The 21281-nt window shown below is 41.0% G+C and overlaps 1 protein-coding gene across 1 annotated transcript in view; it reads right to left on the bottom strand.

The window, feature by feature from the left end:
* Positions 1 to 21281, bottom strand: part of lrrc75bb (leucine rich repeat containing 75Bb) — a 44670-nt gene that overhangs the window by 13170 nt on the left and 10219 nt on the right. The window contains exons 2-3 of the mRNA XM_049604980.1: positions 20857 to 20985; positions 15239 to 15351 (exon numbers count right to left, since the gene is read on the bottom strand). Of these exons, the coding sequence (XP_049460937.1) occupies positions 15239 to 15351; positions 20857 to 20985 (242 nt within the window). The remainder of the gene's footprint in view (positions 1 to 15238; positions 15352 to 20856; positions 20986 to 21281) is intronic.

The raw sequence follows: 21281 nt of genomic DNA on the forward strand, positions 1-21281 counted from the left end.
AGTAGAAACCTACTTGTGAATTTTGGAGCCTCTATGTGTCTTAAAAATATGGTTGCTAACAAGTGGTTAAATGAGACTACAAAGCATCATCATGCTGAACATGGCTTTACAGCCTCATTATGAAGGCGACATTGAAGGCATCCGTGGTGTAGTTTGTTTATAGCCTAATGTTAGCTTTTCAGCTTTTTTCACTGCATTTAGGCTTCAAAATATCATGAAAGTAATGTTCTTTATTTATCATTAACTTTTGTCTCCACAGAGCTTATTTTCTGTGATAATCCAAAATCCAATAGAAAAATTCTATTTGCTTTTTGTTGAGAGAACCAGATCAGTGGAAACATCCAGGTTGGCCTACAGATAAAAGTCATCCCTGCAGCACTCTATTCTGCCGTTGTGCAGTAGCCAGCTAGACATTTTAAAATGTGACATTCTTATGTAAACAAACATCCATGTAAACACAACGGGCAATAATGAGGTCAGCAAAATAATTGAGGTCAGGTCCAAATGTCACACAATAAGTCAATGAAGTAATTATCATGACAAGCCTAATGTACTGTATGTAAAATATGAAGCTAGTGCTAGTTAGCTTAGCATGAAGATTAAGTTAGCCAAGTTAATGCTAGAGGAGGATATATGCAACCTGGCAACCCAAAAAACACTCTTATGCTTGGATAATGCTATTACTGATCTTTAAAGCACTGCTAGATTATTTATCAACCATTTATTACCCATTTAAAAATAATAAATAAATAATAAATAATTTAAAATATATAAACTCAAGCTTGATAATAGTGAGAGAAAAAATATTTATATCTTGGATATTTTGTATGTTTCAGTAATATGTATTTTTCTTGCTGGTCTGGTTGCTCATATGATAAAAACTGCAAAGCTCTGGCCAGCATCTCAGCTGGGAGCACAAACTCTGTAATACAAATTCAAATTTGCTTTCCGCTGAGCACGCAGAGAGACACTTGACTTTTTTTTTTTTTCAGGGGAATGAAATAAAAGCACTTGAGAAACATTGGATGTGGATGCTGTTCCACGGACCCATGGGATTGGTCAGATCAATGTCTGCTTCATCAACGCTTTGGTCTTGACCTGTTTATTCTTCAGATCGATCTAAGCTGTTTTGCCTCCAGGCATCTGTATAATACATGCGGGGTAGTCTGGCTCAGCCGTGGGAGAGCCTACGAGGGCCTAATGTAAAAACTCATCCTTGAAAAGCGAGCTGATAAAGAACTGCTCATTTATTTCTGTGTGTCTGTGTTATCTGAATGTTGCTTCAGGAATGTGACTGCAGGCTACGGGGCTGTACATTTCCTGTTCTTGTTTGTTTCACCCAACTCAGTTTGAACATCAAATGTGTGAGTGCTTTGGTACAGTCTGGTCCATGTTAATGAGAATCCTGTACAGTCACTCTGAGCAAAAAATGTGGTTAAATTTGCCTCAACTATGCGACTGTCACACTGATACTACGGTTCTGCAGAAAATGTGCTGGGAAACATGAAAGTGGTGATTGCCTACACCATCCAGTGTCTTCCAGTTTCATGGGGATAATGGCACATTTACTGTGAAGGAAAATATAGCTCCAAAGCTCATTTGGATTTGGATTAAATTTCAGTGAAACATTAAACGGATGGGCTGATAAAGGCTTCCCCTATTGTTCGTCGTCAATGCCTCAGCTCCGGGCTGTGCAGTGTTTTGACATCTCAGATCAGTCACTTGGTTCTTTGAAACTTTGAATTCGAAGTTTCCTGGGAAATGTTGATGTCAACACAAAGTGAACTGACAGCAGTGATGGGAACAGCACATGTGCCCTTAAAAAGTCATTAAAAACATGGGCCACATTCCCACCTTACAAACAGCTGAGTCAAATCTGTGCAGATATAGCATCATTATTCTCACCAGCCTTTTGTACAGGTGTGAAGGTGGAGTTTTAATTAGCCCAGAGAAGGACAGAAAAGGGCTCAAGGGGCTGTCGAATCATTCTTAGGTTTCAGCTACTCCATCATGCAACTCTCATGGGCTCTTTGGATGTGAACATGAGAAACCACACAGCATGTGCTGAACAGCACAAACAGGAGTGATATAATGTAAAATACAACATACAAAAAAGTGAGAAGCAGAGCAAAAAAACATAATATAATACAACTCAATTGCAAGAATAAATGTTCAAACCACATAATACATAATTGTACAATATTATGTATTATATGTTTGGCACGATTAAGGCACAAAAACCACTTGGTTACAGTTTGGGTAAAATTCAGGTTTTCACTTAAAATACTTAGTTTTGGTGGCCCAGTCCTCACTGAAATTGCAGCGATGTTACAGTAAAAAACAATCACTTTTCAAGGGACAACACACTCCAACCTTGTCACATATTGACGTTTGGTCATGGACTTTCCACGTCCAAATATGACATGAAAGGTACCCTGGGTGCGTTGGTTTTTGACGTTCTGGGACATCGTGTCAAGTTTTGCCTGTTACATGCATTGTCTTTTTTCAAAATACACTTTGGTTTTCACAGGAAATTTGACGTTTACATACTGTCTCTTAAAATAAATGCACTGCATTGGTACAAAACCGCCAATTGACATTTCTTTTGCTAATGCATGTGGTTGGGTTTAGACAACAAAAACACGTGGTTAGGTTTAGGAAAAAAGAACAAAGTTTAGCTTAATAATCTTACGGGGTGCAAACACCGCTCTCCCGTGTGAAGGTTGGTGTTTGTTGGACCCATCCAACATCAGTCCCGCCCGTCCTGCTAGGACTTTCCTCCCCTTACTTTTGTTCATGTCCTGCCACGTTTCCCCCTGATGCCACTGAGCGCCATAAAAGAACAATGCTGATGTTTAAGGACAACTTTTCCATCAGTGTCCGACACCTTAAGTCATTGCCCAAGCGCTGGATTTCGCCAACTTTGGAGTGAGACTGAGTTGCAGGGTACTATCCTGGCAGGAAACACAGCAATGTCTTGGTAAAAAATAAATGCTTTTCGTGGCACCATCCCAACAGGAAACACAGCAATATTACAGTAAAAAAACAATGCTTTTCTTGTGCACTATCCCTGGTGGAAACACGCTAAAAAGCATCAACGTTTGGTGGCTAAAAAGCTGCCGGAAAAGCAGTAATGACTCCCTAAAAAGCAACAATTTTTGATGTTTGTTGGTCTTGAACAATGGTCTGCAGTTTGGTGGGCATCTCACCAAGGTGTCACGACATCCACTATCCCCTCCTGATGACAAAGTCAGCTCCTACACTATGTCAGTTTAAAAATGCTGATATGATATGTATGAAATGTACAGATGTAACATACCCAGGGTTTGCAGGAATCTACAATGCCAACATTTTGCTCTGGCTGCTGGGTTGTATAATGTGCACATCCAAAATAAAGAAGAAAAGGAGGAAGAGGTCTTCATTTCTTTTGTAAATCTCATTTCCCTTAAACTGACACCAGAAATACCTCAAACATCCTCACACGGATGCGACATGGATTACCTCAAATAATATGTGACTTCTGACCAAAGATAAAAGCATATTTCCTGTGCCAATGATTATAAAACCTCTTGGTACAGAATGTACCGTAATGCAACTGTGCAGCGTGTAAAATGCAAAATGTACTCCACGGCTGAGCTATAAATTCACCCATGACTTGATTTGATGTGACAAACTGGATGCTTAGGAGAAAAGAATACTGCGACATAACACAGAAAACAGTTTGCATTACATAACTGTATGGCATGGAGGAGTACGCCTGTGTCTGCTATAGTATGTCAAGGCACGGTTATGAAATCAGCATTAAAATGCAGGGCTGTGAACACAGACCGAGGGGCTTGATCGTTGGGGAGTGATCTGTATCAGCTTTAAAAGAACGAGACCCACACATCATCTGAAGCACACAGTCCTTGTTTCTGTTATTTTTTTTAGCTCTATTCTTGAGCAGCAGCAGCCTTATCTCAGATTTACAGTTAAAATCCAATCAATGAGAGGTTAAGAGAGGTTCGATCCCTGGATATAAACCAATTAAGTCTTGAAATTCTGTTATTTAAAGCCTCAGTTTTTTTTTTTTTTGTTTTTTTTAATTTCTGTTAAATTAAAAACACCTCCGACCTCATGTTTACCGGTCAAGACATCTAATCATTCTCATTATCTCATTATGGCCCCAGTACCCTGTAGATTGGAGCGATGGATTGGATACTGAGCTTCTCTTCCACCTCCCCCTCACCCTCCAGGATCTCTGTCTCTGTCTGTACCGCGGGAAGCCTTCAATTATTCATGGACGAGGATGGTGGCTGGATCTTTAAGTCTCTATTAAAAGTGGAGGTCAACTAGAAAGCAGATTGAGCAGACTGAGTGCAGCGTGCAGTCAAGTGGAACACTTCATTTCTGAATGGAAATATGAGCAGAGAAAGCAAAACCCTTCCAAGAAGAAAACAGACATCTGCGATTGCGTATATAAAAACACAAAGTCATGTTTTTCAAATATTCCTTCCCCGTGCTGTGAGATTTTTGCCCTCGCCTTAGGAGTCGACCTTGTACGCCAGTCAGAGGTCAGGCCTGCTGAGTCAGAGCCTGTTCGGCCTTCCAGTGCACACCTCAGGGGGGTGACTTGGCTCCAGAAATAGGTCATACACGTGTCAAAGGCAGATGACACATGGCTCGGTGTACGGATGCCACATGTACAGTAAATGCAATAAGGAAGAATTATCTGGCTTATTTTTCCAGATATGGCAGGGCAATTGTGTCACAGAGAGTAGGTTTAATCAGATCATAGATGACAGCTTATTATTATTAGTAGTAGTATTATTATTGGGGCATCACCTCAAGGTAAGAACATACTGAGTGCAACTCTGGCTCAAGGAATTTCCTGCAGTTACCTGCTTTAAAAAGCTTTGATGCCTCTTAGGTCATACTTTATGGCTAATGTCTGCGTGCTAACATGCTAACATGCTCACAATTCCATCGCTAACATGTTATTTACCAGGTATAATGTTTACCATCTTCAACATCTTTGTTCAGCATGTTAGGATGTTAACATTTGCTAATGTTTGCGAATGTCTGTACAAAATGTCATGGCAATCCATCCAATAGTCGCTGAGATATTTCCGTCTTGGCTACCTGAAAACCTGACCCTGCCATTTATTTAGCCACACGTATCTCCTACCTGACAGGAAAATATTCTTGCCTCTCCTTCTTACAGTATTTAGGGGGACTGCCCATTGTTTGGTTCATATTTCATACCACTGGATGTAAAGCCCATTTGTTGGACAGCCTGCTACCCAAAAAAAAACATGCATTGCCCTGAAGGGCTGTTTCTCTGAAAATAGGCTACATGCTCACCCAGACAGAAGTAAATGACTAATTATTGTGCTGAATGACATCATTAGACCTACTCTGCCTCTGATTGGCTAGTAGTGATTGTTTCAATGGTTATGTTTAGGCAACGTTATGTTCAGGAGTAATACCGGTTAGGGTTAAAAATATCAGAGTAGGCCAATCAGAGGAAGGTCTATTGAAGTCAATCTGTCATGGTCCTGGGTTTGTTCATATTCTGTTATCCTGTGGACTGTTTGTGTTCCTTGTTTCATGTGGTTCATTCGTGTTTAATCTGCTTCCTGTTTTATTTTGTAGATTCTCTCCTCATGTGTCGTATCTGGTTTTTCTTCCTGTCTTTGTGTGTTTTCCTGCCTGTTTTCTGTCACACTTGTCTCATTAGTCCCTCCCTGTTCCCAGAGTCTTCCCCTCACACCTGTTCTGTATTAGTCTTGTGTGCTCCACCCTTGTTGTTAACCAATCTCCATTTCCCTCCTTTTGCTCATGTCCTCCTGCTCCAGCTGTGTCTCGTCCTTGTGATTAGTTTTCCGTGTATATATACCTGTGTGTTTCCCTTTGTCCTTGGTCAGTTTGTCTGTTTTCCTCCTGTGTTCCTCCTGCATTCATCCCTGTTCATCGTGTTTTTCCCGTTTGGTATTCAGTTTGGTTTTTGTTCTGCTTTCGTTTGGACTCTGGGTTGCCTGCCTGTGCTGGATGTTTTCAATCGGCTACATTAAAGCTCGCTTTTTGTTAGAAACTCTGACTGTCTGTTGGTCTGCATTTGGGTCCTCCTCTGAACTGACACGTGACACAGTCTGCATAATAATTAGCCATGTGCTTCTTTTTGGTAAAGTGCCATTGTAGAAACAGCCCTTCAGAGCAATGAACATTTGTTTTCAGGATACAGGGCTGTTGGACAAATGGCCTTTCAGACTAATGGGACATTGTTTGGACTATTGGGGCTTTGAAATTATGAACCTTAGCAACAATGGCATGGCACAGTGTGTGGTCCCCTTGACTCCCCAGCTTTGCCATCCTTTTTTGTGGCTCACGGCCCTTTCTGAAGTGTTGATGGTTTGTGGTGCAAATTGGATGCGTTCTGGTTTTCCGTTTATAGTCACCGAAGTATTGACCAATTTGAGTGGAAGGTTAACAGTCCCTGTGGAGAGCAAAAGGGGAATTGTGCATTTGCAGATATACAAATATGCAGATATCTATTTGTAGAAATTGTCCATAATGACCAGCACATGGAAGAGGAAGTCTTGGCTACATCAGATCTCCTGAAATACTGACCCTTGCCCCAGAGGTTTATCGTTGTCAGACCAATAGCTGATGGGTTTTTGGATTGTCATTATTATGACTGTGATTTATATCTCTCCAAGGACTCATAACACTTTCATCTTCTTTCGCTAAAATTTGTTCTTTATCCTTTTTTTCGTGTATGAAATTGCAGCACTCTAGAAAAACAATATGGTCACACAAACATGCCTCAAAAACACATAGTTTTAAGGGTTAATATGCCAGCTTACTGTGGATGAAAGGCCAATACATAGAAATAACAAAAAGATTTTCCATCATGTAGACATGACCTTGACGAAATGGACAGCAGAGCAAGCTTAATTTATAGGTCACCAACGTGTACAATATTGAAGGCTGTGAAGGTGGAAGGTGTAGTGCCTTGGTAATATTGCTGTGGCTCTGGAAGGATCATGTAAGGGAGAGGAGCTCAAAATAACAGCGAGGAAGCGAGGTAGAGGGGATTTCTTCAAAGATTAGAGCAAATTAGCCTGAGCAGAGCAGGGAGAAACTGGAGCGAGAATCCCAGTGAGCACTTCTCCGGTGATTAGCCGGTGAAAAGCCGTCTAGGGATCCGGACTAGAAGTACAGTTGTGGAAATGCAGTTAAAAAAAGTGGTCATAAGCATCCTGGCTATTATGCAGATGTCTAAAAAACTTTCACTGCTCGACCAAATATAGTTATAGCCAAGATGCCTGGATGGCTTTTCACTGGCTAATGCTTGCCGGGGTGTGATTTGGAAGTGAGAGGATGACGTGAGGTGCCACTTGAGGAAATTAGTTTTTTAGCCCATGAGCAAGGACAGGAAAAAGGTGGTTATCTTGTTTAAGGGGGGAGGATATTCCAATACTGGTGATATAAGCGAGAAAGATCAATTTGTGAGCATCATGATGCCGGTCACAGGTTGGTGTGCAGGATAGGCATTGGCCCGTAGGTGTTGAGTGGTGGCCACTGTGGCAGCCTCATACTGATTGTATGCATCGTGAGCCACAGGAAACCTCTGGAGGTAGCTGGAGGATGATTTGATGAAGGAAAAATTTGGGAGGCTGAGGACAAGTTAGACCGCAAAGATCTGGATGAGCCACAGGCTGAGGGGAGTATTTTGAGAGCCGAGTGGGGAGCGTGTTTCTATAGTTGAGGCAGGAGACAGTTTAAAGAGTAACCCTTCACTAAATTTTGAAAGGAGGAAAAACATAGCTGCGCCGGCCTCTATGGGTGTGTTCAGAGATGTAACATGGTTCTACAGTGTGTGGGGGGAAAAGCATTTTATCAGGGCAAGTCAGATAATAAGACTTCATAGAATTATATTAAACTTCAACAATGAGAGGAGCAGAATCTCTAGTGAAGAAAAGTTGGGATCTGACATGTTATTGAGTGCAAACCTGCAAGTTTGGGCTGCAGCTGCAACACAACATGGGGAACATTGCTGGGTGTCACATCAGGATTCTTTAGGCGCCAGTCTGCTTCAGTCAATCAGTCAGACAAGTTTGTACAAAGTGTTGTCTTACAGGAATACTTCACCCCCAAATGACTATTTGTATAACAATTGTTCACCTTGTGTTATGTTGAATTTAAGATGACAAGTTTGTTTTACTGCCATGCCTTCACGCCTCAGATGAGAGCAGAATCCAAAAACTGAGAAAATTTTTGATGAATTGAAGTCAAAACTGTATCAAAACATCCATTTCTAACTCCCACACAACTCGTACAGTATAATCCAAGTCGCTGGTCTACTGCTGCCTCGATCAGTTAGGTAGTTTGTGTCACTGTGTGACTTTGGTGAATCCAAACATAGCCTTTAAAACACCAAAGTCACTCAATGACAAAAACTAACAAACTGATCGAGGCAGTGGTAGACCAGCCAACACATTCTCACTCCAACCCCATCACATATTGATGTGCTTGGTCATGGACTTTGCAAGGTGTCAACTTCTGCCTGTTAGATGCATTGTCTTCTTTCAAGATAAGCTTCTGTTTTCACAGGAAATTTAACATTTACATAGACTCTTTCAAAATAAATGCACTACATCGGTACAACACCGCAAATTGACGTTATTTTTCTTTCAACAACAAATGCACGTGGTAAGCTTAAGGCAACAAAAACACGTGGTTACATTAGGTTGAGTAATAAAGAACAGGGTTTGGCGTTGGAATCTTACAGGATGCGAACACCGCTCTCTCGGGTGAAAGTCGGTCTTTGTTGGACCCATCCACCACCCAACCCTCCTGCCCACACACACTTTCGCCGTCTTAACTTTTGTTCTTGTCCCACTGCGTTTTCCCCTGATGCCACCAGGCACCCTTAAACTATAACAGCAACTGGCCACGTACCATGTCGATGTTACGATGTTTTTTTGTTGGTTTCTGACGCTGCAAGTCACTGCCCAAGCACCAGATTTCAATGACTTCAGAGAGAGACCGGGCTCGACGAGCAGCTCCTGAGTTCAGTGAGGTAAAATTACTGTTATTGTCAATGGAGTCTGGCTTTAGAAAGAGCATAGATAAGTTCACTTTACGTTCAGTTCCCTGTTGGAAAAGGCTGTCTGTTTTGGAAGTCTGTATAAATAAGACTTGGATTATTCTGCTAGAGTTGTGTGACAGTTTGCGAATTGATGTTTTGATATAGTTTTGCGGTTGTTAAATGCAACTACCTATGACTTTAACTAATCAAGATCTTTCTCTGTTTTTGGATTTTTCATTGACTGGAGGCATGAGAGAAAAACAAAGGTTTAACACATGGAGAGTAATTGATACACAAATGGTCATTTCGGGGGGTTAAGTATTCCTTTAAGGCGAAAGTGTGCTGTTTCGAATGGGAATAAGCCTGCCGTCATAACGATTAATGATGCTGCACTCAGCTATAAACATGAAATGTGGTGGAGCTGGGTGAAGAATGCAAAGAGTACATTTCTCCATACGGTTTATTTCATTGACAGTTGCAGTCCAGTCGTCCTTTTCGGAGGGTTTGGCTGCAGTCGTATTTGTGGGATGGCTTTCTTGCTAGCAGCCAGGTGGTGGGTGTTTCAGATGCTGTTTGACAACATGACAAGCAAGCTTGAAGTGCACTGATGCCTTTAGCAGTCTATGGAGGGGTCAATGTGGTGCTGTCACTGCTGATGGAGAGGAGAGGCAGAATGCTGGAGCATCTTTGTCATGTTGAGACTGGGTTTAAGGGTCTTACGAGACATCAGGCTGGAGTTTTGCAATATCAGGCAAAACTGCAGACCCCTCTTTGACTCAATCTTTCTCATAACCCTGGTTTCGTAACAGTTTTGTTTAACATTGTTTGCATGACTAAGACAACACATGATGACACTGTGCAGACATGAGGCCGAGTGTTTCCACTTCTTTGTGAACATTGCTGTCGTATGTCACCATTTTTGAACAGTGCAACATTAAATATGATGTGTTTTCAAACATGTTCAGATGTTAAATGTTGCCAGATGTTGTTATTGACTGAGATCAGCAGAGCAGTGAGTGTTTGGACTCTGACTGTTATCTCAGGGAAGTGTTTATTTCAATCTTAAGCTGTGAAGATCTGCAGATATGCATGCAGACTATTTATATTTTTTTGGCAGGTGAACATGTGGAAGTCACGCCAAAGAAGCTAGCTGGCAACATACTGCTTGTTACTACTCCAATAGCCTAGTTTCAGTAACTGTTAAGCTTTATATGCAGATGAATTAAACCAATGAAATTTCTTTAGGACAGAGTTTGTGTGTGAGCTGTGGGAGGAAAGGCACTTTAGTCTGAACAGTGTGAGGTCTGGGTCAAATATCAAGACTCAGACAGACTATCAAAGCTCACCCACAGCTAATTACACCTGCCCAAACAGCTGTCTCGTTTCACTCTTATCATCAGTCGGTACGACCTACACGACTGAATATTGGCACTTAATCCCATCAGCTATTCTGCGGAACATTACATTCTATGCTGACTCAAATAAAGCAAATAAAATGCAAGATGCACTTAGATTTCCTTCAATACTTGGAGTGTCTTCACTCTACAAAGCTTAACACTAAATACAAGAATTCAGTCGCGTTCTCGAGCCACAGTAATTTCTTTAAACGTACTGAAGATGTCTGTAATAGCTGCTGTAAGAGCCTCGCATCAATTACTGCCTCGCAGTAAAGACAAGCCATGAAATAGCATCTGCAATCGGAGTCCAATCTCTTCAAAATGTGCTGGAAGGGCAATTTTAGTGTCATAAAAAAATATGAGCTTGATTAATCTGAAATTCAATACCAATTACAATAACATTAAGAACTCCTTTGGGGACTCAGCAATACTGTGCTTCTCAGAGACCTGGCACATGAAGCTGCAGAGGGAAAAATGAAATTGCCTTGATAATACATAAAGTGTGACACTCTTGCTTTGCAGTTACAGTGTCATAAAAGCAAAGCAGGCTGGAGTAATAAAGCTTGAATCGTGATTTATGTGTTATCTCTTGAAGATTTGCAACCAATTGCATACACTCCATGAAAACAATTCAATTTGAGTCCCGGTTGGAGAGCAGGCTGCGGCATTTCCAGATTGATCAAATAGGCTTTTCAGCATCACTTGAAGGAAATAAGAATGTAAGAATGCAATATAGGTTATGTGATAGGTAATGCTTTTTATCCCTAAATAAGAAGAGATCAAATTGGCGATCGATTCCAAGCGAGGCAGGAAGGAAGAGGGGGAAAACGCGACTTCTAATCGGCAACCTTGCAGTGATTCCGCCTCCCCCTTTTTCTCTCCGTCTGACAGAGCGTTTCCCCAGAGCCTCAGCTCAAACTGCAGAACCGCTCTGTGTGGCAACTGTTGAACAAAATGGACTCTCACAAGAAGGAGAGAAAAATCTTACAGGAAAGGAGGAGAGGAAGAAAATCAATGCAAGGAAAGGGATTTTAAAGTAGGAGAAATGGAGGGGCTGAGGGGAGGAAAAGGGAAAAGGAAGAGCAGAAAGGTGAGGGGAGGAGGAGACACTGAGGAGAAGGAAACAGAGAAAGAGCTCTAATGAACAGATCAATAACAGAAAAGCATTTGAAACCATACTAACTGTGCCCTAATGCTTCATTTGATCCAAAGACTCCAATATTTGCTGGTGTTAGTGGGCGTCATATTCACAGAGAAAGAAAACAGTCTGGTTTGAATCCTACAGTAAGTGCTGCTGCCTGGATGCTTGCAGGCTGGGAGGGAGACAGAGCTTGCTAATGAGCACACTGGGAGAGTCTGCCTTGTTGTTCTGTTGAGTGTTATTTCGAAATACTGCAACCAAGAGACAGGGGCGGGAAGTTAACTCAAGCTGTCAAAAAAAATCTTTCAATCTGGGTTAATAGCTCAGGGAGAGGGACCCTCATGATCATCATTAGAGATGCTTTTTTTTCTTTTTCTTTAATAACCTCTCCACAGATGTACCTGTTACTTAGTCTGAGTTAGAGAGCATTGTTTGTTTACAGTGTGTTTGTACAGTAGCTGGAATCTGCGTCTCTCTGTTGCTCTTTCTTTTCTCACCCGAGCGTGGACAATTAGTGTCTGACCTCTGATAGCCTGCAGTTAGGTGACAGTTGGCCTGAGTTTAAATCTGGCTCCGACTGTTCAGTCACGCTCCTCATCTTCATCTTTTTTTTTTTTTATTAGTTATTAGTTTCTGTTTTGTTTCAGATCATTCTTGCAGACATTTGTAGACGCAGAAAAAAAAAACTCTGGGTCACTGAAATCTCTGTAAACACATCACACTTGTCACGGGTGGTGTTTTAGATGGTGTGAGGCTGTTTTTGTCACAATTTTGCTGCTGAGAGGCAAGTGTGAAAATGGACGTATCATCCTCGTGAGACAGTAATGCCGGTTGATGATGTGATGACCCTCTATTAAAACCTGACAACAGTTTAGTTCCAGAATGTGGAAGATAAACCTTGGGTAGTAAGAAAACATAAAGTATAAATTGACAGGCGAAAAGTTGCAATGCTAGATTTGGTTAAAAAAACAAAACCCATACATGAAAATACGCCTATGTTGAACAAAAATATAAATGCAACACTTTCGTTTTTGCTCTGATCTTTCATGAGTTGAAATTAAAGATCTAATACTTTTTCTATGCAATCACAAGGCTTAGTTGTTTCAAATAATGGTCAAAAATGTGTTTAAATCTGTGTTAGTGAGCACTTTGCAATGTGGCATATCAAGATGCCAATTAAACAGCCCCATTACTACTTAGGGGTTTTAGGATGATCACAATAAAATGACAAACACAACACAATGCCACAGATGTGACATGTTTTGGAGGAGTGTGGCTTTGGCGTGCTGACTGCAGGGACCATCCAACAGAGCTGTTGCCCCTTAATTAAATGTTCATTTCACTACCAAATGCCTCCAAATCTCCAACGTAATTTAAGAAAATTTGGCAGCACATCCAACCAGCCTTACAACTGCATACCATGTGTAATAACCATAGACTATAGCTACAGCGACAAATTTGGCATTTTGGCTGTCACCGTCTTGTTTTTTTGGCACCACAAGTGACTATATTTGGATGAGAGGTTGGAGCTGTGGAGGAGCGAGGGCTGGTTCTGACTCATAGACTTTGGTGACGCCTTGCAGACAGCCTGTCATTACAGGCAGCCACACCCTTAATTATGCCTGACTTAATACCTTAATAACCTTAATTAAATTTATACAGGTGAGCTTTATAAAATATCACCCCCCCTAGAGTTATCATGAATGTGGAAATTAGCTCTAGGGCCCGAGGTGATCTTTTGTACCAGGCTGTAAACATGTTTATTTCTGCTGTAAAGCTGGTGCATGTTAACATGGGTGTCTATGGGGACTGACTCATTTTTGGAGCCAGCCTCAGGAGGCCATTCGATTTGCACAATTGAAGAGTTTCTGCATAAACTCTGACAAGCCCTCTCAGAGAAGCTCATCTCAGTAGCAGACCATTTTGCAGGTGAAGGAGCTGGATATGGAGGTCCTGGGTTGGCTCACTAGACCGGTTGGATGTAGGCCTACTGCCAAATTCAGAAATGACACTGGAGACAGCTTATGATAGGAAAATGAATACTCAATTCATCTGCAACAGGTCTGGTTGATATTTCTGCATGCCAATGGCATTTTAGAGTGATCGTTCACTGTGACCATCCTAAGGCACATCAGTGTGGTAATTATGCTGTTTAATCAAGACCTTGACATGCCACACAAAGCGTTCACTAACATGGATTGAAACAAATTTATGAACATAATTTGAGTGGACTCAGCCTTTTGTTTGCATAGAAAAACTTTTCAACTCATGAAAAATAGAAGCAAAAAACATTTTGTTTCAGTGTATTAAATGCAACAAAAATGAGAAGCATAAAACATCACAAATTAATTCCACATTTTAATCAGTCACAGTCACCTTTGTTTTTCATTGTCTTTCGACATGATTTTCCTCGGGGACGTGATCGGATTTATTTCACCTCTAATCAACACATAAAGATATGGCTGAATTTGGTACAGAACAATAATGTGTTGCTAATCTAGTCACATCCTGGTATTTTATGGGAATTTTCACTAAAATCTGCTTCTGTTTCCCAGAATACGTGTGCTCTGAGTGTGTTTTGTGATACTAAAGAGAATCGTAGGTGCTGAGGCACTGAGGGCTCTCCAAAAGTCATCAGTGCTTCCATACAACTGTCATAGATATTGAATCTAAATTAATGTTATTACAGTCATACAGCTGGATCAATTCAAGCTACATAAACAAAAGTGACAGGTTACAGTTCAGCTCAGGCAAAATATGTTTTAGATAATCACAAACTTTAGGTGCAAAAATGCAGACGGTGAACAAGTGATTTAATTATGCAGACCTCCAACCCAATCTGCTGCCACTGCAGCACTAATATAGAGCTTATAATAGACTTAGGCTGCCCGAGCTACCACACCCCGGCCCGTAATTTTGACGGTGACAACGTGTGTGTCGGCTTTGTCGAGTGTACCAAGTGCTGCACGATGCTGGTATATGACAGCAAAAAGACGGGGACCTCACACAAAGGACGGGCCAGGCCGGGCTCGGACAGAACGTGCACGGGCTCGGGTGAGGTCGGGCTGGATGTCTTGGTCCCGATCTAAGCTCTGTTTTTATCTGTTCAGCACTATAAAGATGGTCAGACTCTCCATTATAACCACTACTGATGATACACTGAAACACAGATGATAAAATATTCTGTATGGTTGGCATTGTGTTGTTTTCCACCTCAAAGACACTGCACATTAGCGAGCAATTGCTTGATTAAAAATCAAAGAATTATGTAAGAATGACATCATATAATGAGAATAAACTGCTGTTTTTCAAAAATCAATTTTCATTCGTGGTGAGAATTAAAGAGTGATATGTTCCCAGTAGGGAATCATTTTAACATCACGACAAAAAACTTTCAGTCCTAATTAACACACTATCACAGATGTAACCTTGACATACTGGAGGTAAATCTTCCCACAAACTGGTGGAGGACTTCTTCCAAACTTGTTCTCGTATTTCAGAGAGGCTCTCCGGAGATTTATGAGCAGCACTAATGCTTATGGTGATGAATGTGTTTACTATGGCGGCAAATGTCCATCTTCAGAGTGATGGCACAGCGTGTGGCGGCAGCAAAGAGGACACACTCACCAGGCCTGAGACTTCCTCCTGGGCACGCTCTGTCTCGTCCACTTGGAGTGAGGGGTCAGGTGGTAAATCAGCTGGCGGCAGATTTTGTTGGTGGACTTGAACGAGTCAGTCTCCTGTAACACACACGGAGGACAAATGATGGGTGACACATATTAATCAAGCTCAAACAGCGGCTGCTCGGGGATAAATGGAACAGTTTGAGGGATCACACATTCTAACACACCAATCATCTCTGAATTTTGCACGTATGGAAAATGAGCTGTTAGATATTCACAAGGCAAAAGTAATTTATAAACTCCGGATGTCTGATCTTGCTTTCTTTCTTCCTGCAAACAACTGATGCACTGATTTCCACACAGTCACAAAGTGTTTCTCTCTTGTCCTTTGAATACAGCCGCTTCAAACATTTTCTACATAGAAACATTCATTTATTTTCCCTCTCGCCTCCCCTCTTGCTCCATGTCTCTCCTCCCCCTCCTCTCCCTGCCTTCTCTTTTCTCTCTCCCACCTCCGTCAAAGACTTTAAATGGAATGGGTTGTGCTGAGCAGGGTAAATCTAATTAATGGTACAACACAACAACAAGAAAGAGGCAATGTGGCGAGAGGGAAAAAAAGACAGGGGCAATTTACCTTAAGGCGATTAACCATTCCCACTGCCACTTCCTTTCTTGGGCGACAAACAAACATGCCTCATACTTCAGAACATTCAACACTGCTGTTTCAGCCGCTTGGATGACTGAACACAATGTTATAGCTGCGCATACTGATTCGCAGTCAAAGTATTCTTAGAAAATGTGAATCCATGGACTGGAAGGATCGACAAAGTCACTTAATTCTATAAGCATTACAAGCGTTAATCACGGGTCTGTAAAGCTGAGCGCATCACAACATACATTAAATTAACTGTCAGAAACTGAAGACCATGAGCTTCAAAACATTCACAGAATATGCATCTTTCAGCCCTCAATATGTTCTTGAATATATAATCTAAATAAATCTCAGTGTGGTGGAAAATACTGGGCATTGAGGCAGCTGCCAGGCCTTAAATCCAGCACACTGCCTCTCTACATCCTCGTCACGTCTGACACAGTATCCTGCCACGGGTCGCCAGCCAGTCAGGAGAATGCTGCCAGCTCCTCACTTTCCCTCCCGTCCTCCTGGGCTTTCCCCGCCAAAGCAAACAGCGATAAGATAAGAGTTTCTCACAGGTGATTATCATCTGGTCTTGGTAAGTAAAAACTGGACCACAGTGGCTTTATCTTAAGGAAGCCCATCTTTTCCTAAAAGAGATAAGCGCAGACTTACAGATAACTGTAATGGCTGCCGGGTCTGTGTTTTACAGCCACTCTGAGCTGCTTCTGTATTGTCTTCACCCTTATGCCAGAGTTTGAAATGTAATTTGAATTTTAATATCTTGGATTTGTGTGCTGTGCTACATGTGAATGGGCTGACTCCCAGTCTGGATAAATCACAATTTACAGTTTATGTTGACGAGTGTCAGACTAACTGATGGGTAAAGACTAATGTTAGACAACTGAACGTAAATTATTTACGTTCTGATGCTGTAAAATGTTCATATCAGAGAGTGATGCTAATCCTTTGTTTTGAATTATGGGGTTGTTCTAACTATTCATTATTGGACCATATAGTGTCATTCATCATTAATCAGGCTTTTTAACTGATCTCTTTATTTATCTATTTTAAATTCTAAATTCCTCTTATAACCGATTTATCCATCTATTATCTATTTTTTATTTATTTTTTATATTCTTACCCTTCCTCTTTTTACGTTCTTATCTCATTTAACCTTTATCTTTTGTTATTTTAGTTAGCCTATAGGTTTTAGTTTTGATGCATTTTATGTCTGTTTTAGATCATTCTTGCCTAGCTACTAACTCAGTTTTATGAGCTAAATAGCTTTTTGCTGGGTGGGAGGGTTGGGTTTTCTCTTTTCTTTTTGCTTTCTGTCTGGATCTTTGTTGTTTTTAACCTCTGTGAGGCACTTTGTGTTACTGTTGTATGAAAAGTGCCAAATAAATAAAGTTGATAAAGTTGATTCACAGTGGGGATGCCGGGGACATGTCCCCACCACTCATTTGAAATGGCTGATTTTGTCCTCATCACTTTTTTAAAAGCATTATTTGTTAAAAATGTTCTGAAATATAGCTTGCACCAAGAAATGCTACATGTAACTAACAAGACAGGAAACCTATTAACCTTTATAAAAGTAACCTAAACAAAACAAAACAAAATAAAATAAAATAAAAATAAAAATAAAATACAATTAAATTAAATTGAATTAAAATTAAAATTAAATACATTTAAATTACACAAAAAATAAAATAAAATAAAGTAAAATAAAATACTCCCTAGCATACTGTGCCGATCAGTAATTTTAATAAGTAAATTCTTAACACAGTCCAAGCTTTCCATTCTTTCTCTCACTGAACATAACAGCACAAGCGATCAGATCCTTTAGAAATGATTTAAAAATTCATTCATGTGTCATTGGCTTGAATGCAACATGCACATTTAAAGAACAAAACAGGACAGAGACGTACATCATGCCTTCTATACATGTGTGTTACTTCAGCAGGAATAACATGAAATGGGAAAAGTTGAAGAGTATATATATAAATAAAATATGAAAGCAATACAGAATGCCTGAGAGCCTTAATGTATTATATTCCATTGTATTTTTATATTTTGAATTGTGTTTGAACAGTACCTGAATCATGTGTTTTCCTTTACATGAATAAAAAATTCCCATTATAAACTGGTGCATAAAGAAACAGCAGAAAACAGGAAGTGCAGTGTTTGATGCTCAAAGTCTCCTGGGGGAGGACTTCCAGATCTTTCACTTCATGTGTGTCCCTCCCACAGTGTTAAAATTAAACCCTACACCCCTTAGTAGTAGCCTTGGCTATGCCCTTTTGATGCACCATTTTGCCCCCTACCAGCTATAATTATCTACACTGACCTTATAGCAATTCCCCCATTATGTTGCCTAAAATCACTTATGTTAAAGACATCTGAGCCTTTATGTCCCCACTCCCCAACACTGTTAAACACAAAGTAATGCCCTTGGTTTGGACTGTACCTTTAGGGACAAAAATTTCTGGCCTGTTGAGCAGAAATGAACCTGATGTTTCACTTTGTAAAATAGCAAGGCCCTCCTAGGGCTTTTGAACTGCATTTGAAGCCTTGTCTTGAGTTAAAAAAAACAGCACGACCCTTTGACAACATGTAAAAACAAAAACAAGTCTTTTTGTCTTCTGCAGACTGCAAGGTGCATCATTATGACCCACAGCACAAATAGAAGCTATGTTTTTGATGCAACTATTAACTATAACTTAGATAAAATATAAATTTGGGATGGGAAAAAATCACACCTTCAGCTAAAAGAATAATACCTTTCACCTTGTCTGACCACCTTCCCCCTCAAATAATTTTCATAATGTCCCTCACAAACAGTGAGAGGTTTCTGTTACCTGTTACAAAACAGGCTTCACAGCACTCAGCGGACTCCAGTTTGATCCCACTGGCCACCTGCTACCTGCCAGAGCCCTCAAAGTTCTCTGCCAAAGCCACGCTGGCCCACAAGCCTCAGTGCCATTGACCATGGCCTCGGGCCCTGTTGACCTCAGCGTGATGACCACTGGGCAGCTGCCCACTCTTCCCGATATGAAGCAACCTAGGCAGGTACTCTTATACACCTGCAGGTCCTGGAGCACAGCTGCAATCCGATGTGCTGAAAGAGCACATGAGCAGGGGGGAAGACAGACCACATGGTGCCACTGCAGAGCCAAACCCTGACCCAGTGCCTCCCACTACCCACCCTACAGCATGCAGGTGCGACCTTTGTAGCTGGCACTGAGAGGCAGTTTTCATTTCCACCTCCAGATTGTCTTCCAAATGCTGCTCCTCCACATGCAGACTCAAAAATGAAAACAGGTGGCAAAAAACTTCTCAGAATATATTGTGAACTATGGCTGAAAATATCTATAAGTGCCTATAAAGACATGTTCAAATGTAAATGATGATGCAACAGAAAAAGGATGGTGCTTGTGTAATGCCTTTGGAGCCTACCGGACACTCAAAACACACAAACACAAATTGCACACACATTCATATACTGGTGGCCAAGGCCACTTGCTTCTCAGTGTTAAACATTCACACCAGTGGTGTAAGGTAGTTACAGGCCCCAGTCCATGCTGTTATGATGGGCCCTAATACATGCTACTGTGCACATATCGTCTCGTCACATGATCAAACGGAGACTCAACACAGGGCATCAACATATATATTACCCAGCAATCATCTTTGCATCTACTGTGTACTGTATATGACAAAAATATGGATATGCCTTTTCCAAGGGTATATATAGCAAATAGCACCTTTTTGAATTCAGTTCAGTTCTTCTTTGAACACAGGCATAACTCTAAGGTAGCAATCACTCATAAGGGCTCATTTGCCACCCAACACATTGCTGGAGGGTCTGTTAAAACAGTGTACTGCTGTGGACAGAGGGCAGCAGTGAAACATATTGTAGCCACCTAAAAAAAATCAACAAAATTTTAAGTGTATGCTACATTGAGAGTATTTTCACAGCCCTTTCTGACGAGGAAGCCATTAACAGATTCCCATCTATACTCTTGTCAAAGCTACCAGACTCCATTAACAAAAACAGTAATTTCACTCTGCTGAACACAAGACCTGTTCTCTCTATAGCCCCCCCCAGCACATAGTCCCCAGTGCAACCACACTACCTGTACTGTCTATATTTACGCCCTTGATTCACATGCATTCACGCACCACTGGGAGCAATTTGTGGCTCAGCATCTTGCCCTAAAAATACTTTTATACGCTGACTAGAGAAGCCAGTGATCACCATTCTATGGATGTTGATTCTGTTGTCACATATTGTTGATGTACACCAGTGCTGTTCCATTTTGCAAGGAGTTTTGTTATATTTATTGGCTCTTGCAGTTGTACAGATGAGGTTTTGACATTCAGTTTCTCCACACTGTGTTTTTACACTTGTTATTTCTGTCAACTCTGTATATGACATCGACTGTCTTTCCTGGAAGAGCAACTCTTCCTCTGTTGTCCCTTCTGCAGTTTCTCCCTTTTTTCCCATTTAAGACTTAGCAGAGCTTGTCCTTATCTGATTTGAGGGTCTAAGGATCAAGGGTGTCATATGTTGTACACATTATAAAACAGGAGCCAGCCACTTATGCAAAATCTCTACGTAGTAAAAGTTAATATGTCACCTAATAGTGAAGTCATTTTAGAGACACCAGAACATGCCTGGTGATCCATTATGCTACTGGCTAAACACCTACAGTATCATTTTCCATGCTTCCTTCCATGCTTCTGTAGCCGTGTTAATATTAAGAGAACTGACACTTCATTATTGTCACAGAAGCATGACAACAAATGTGACACATGCACTTGGGCATGGCTAACATGGCTAACATGGACATGTCGCAGCTTGTCTCTCCTCTGTTTACAGTTGTTGTCCTTGTCCTGTTAATTAATGTAAAATCTGTATAGATGGTTTTTCATAATTCATGAATGTAACAGTTAAAATAAACTGGATCGTTCTGGATTCTCACCCTTTTTGGACACTGCAGGTCGCGGGCGAGACCGAGCAGCAGCTCGTGAGAGATGGGGTCCACCAGGTTGAGAAAAGCTGCATTCTTGTACAAAATGTCATTGAGCGACGTTCCCTGGAGGCCCAGATCCTGAGGGGAAAGCAAAGAGAGGAAAGTGTTCGGTCAACTCTTAGTAAAACTAACACATGATGTAGAAATTCATATGATTAAAACAGCCATGTCTGAGCCTCGCTTCATTTAATATTCAAGTGACATTTCATGGATAGTTTAATGAAAATAGATTGTCAATGTTTATGAGCTTTGTTCATCATCCCCTTTCATTTTGTCCTCTTATCATGCTGAGAGCTGATAAGGTTTTGCTATCGGAGGCATGTATTAACACCCAGTGCACTTGATTAGGGGTGGGGAGGGTGTCTGTGTGCATA

Source organism: Epinephelus fuscoguttatus, linkage group LG18 (genome assembly GCF_011397635.1).
Source record: "Epinephelus fuscoguttatus linkage group LG18, E.fuscoguttatus.final_Chr_v1".
Classification (NCBI taxonomy): Eukaryota; Metazoa; Chordata; class Actinopteri; order Perciformes; family Serranidae; genus Epinephelus; species Epinephelus fuscoguttatus.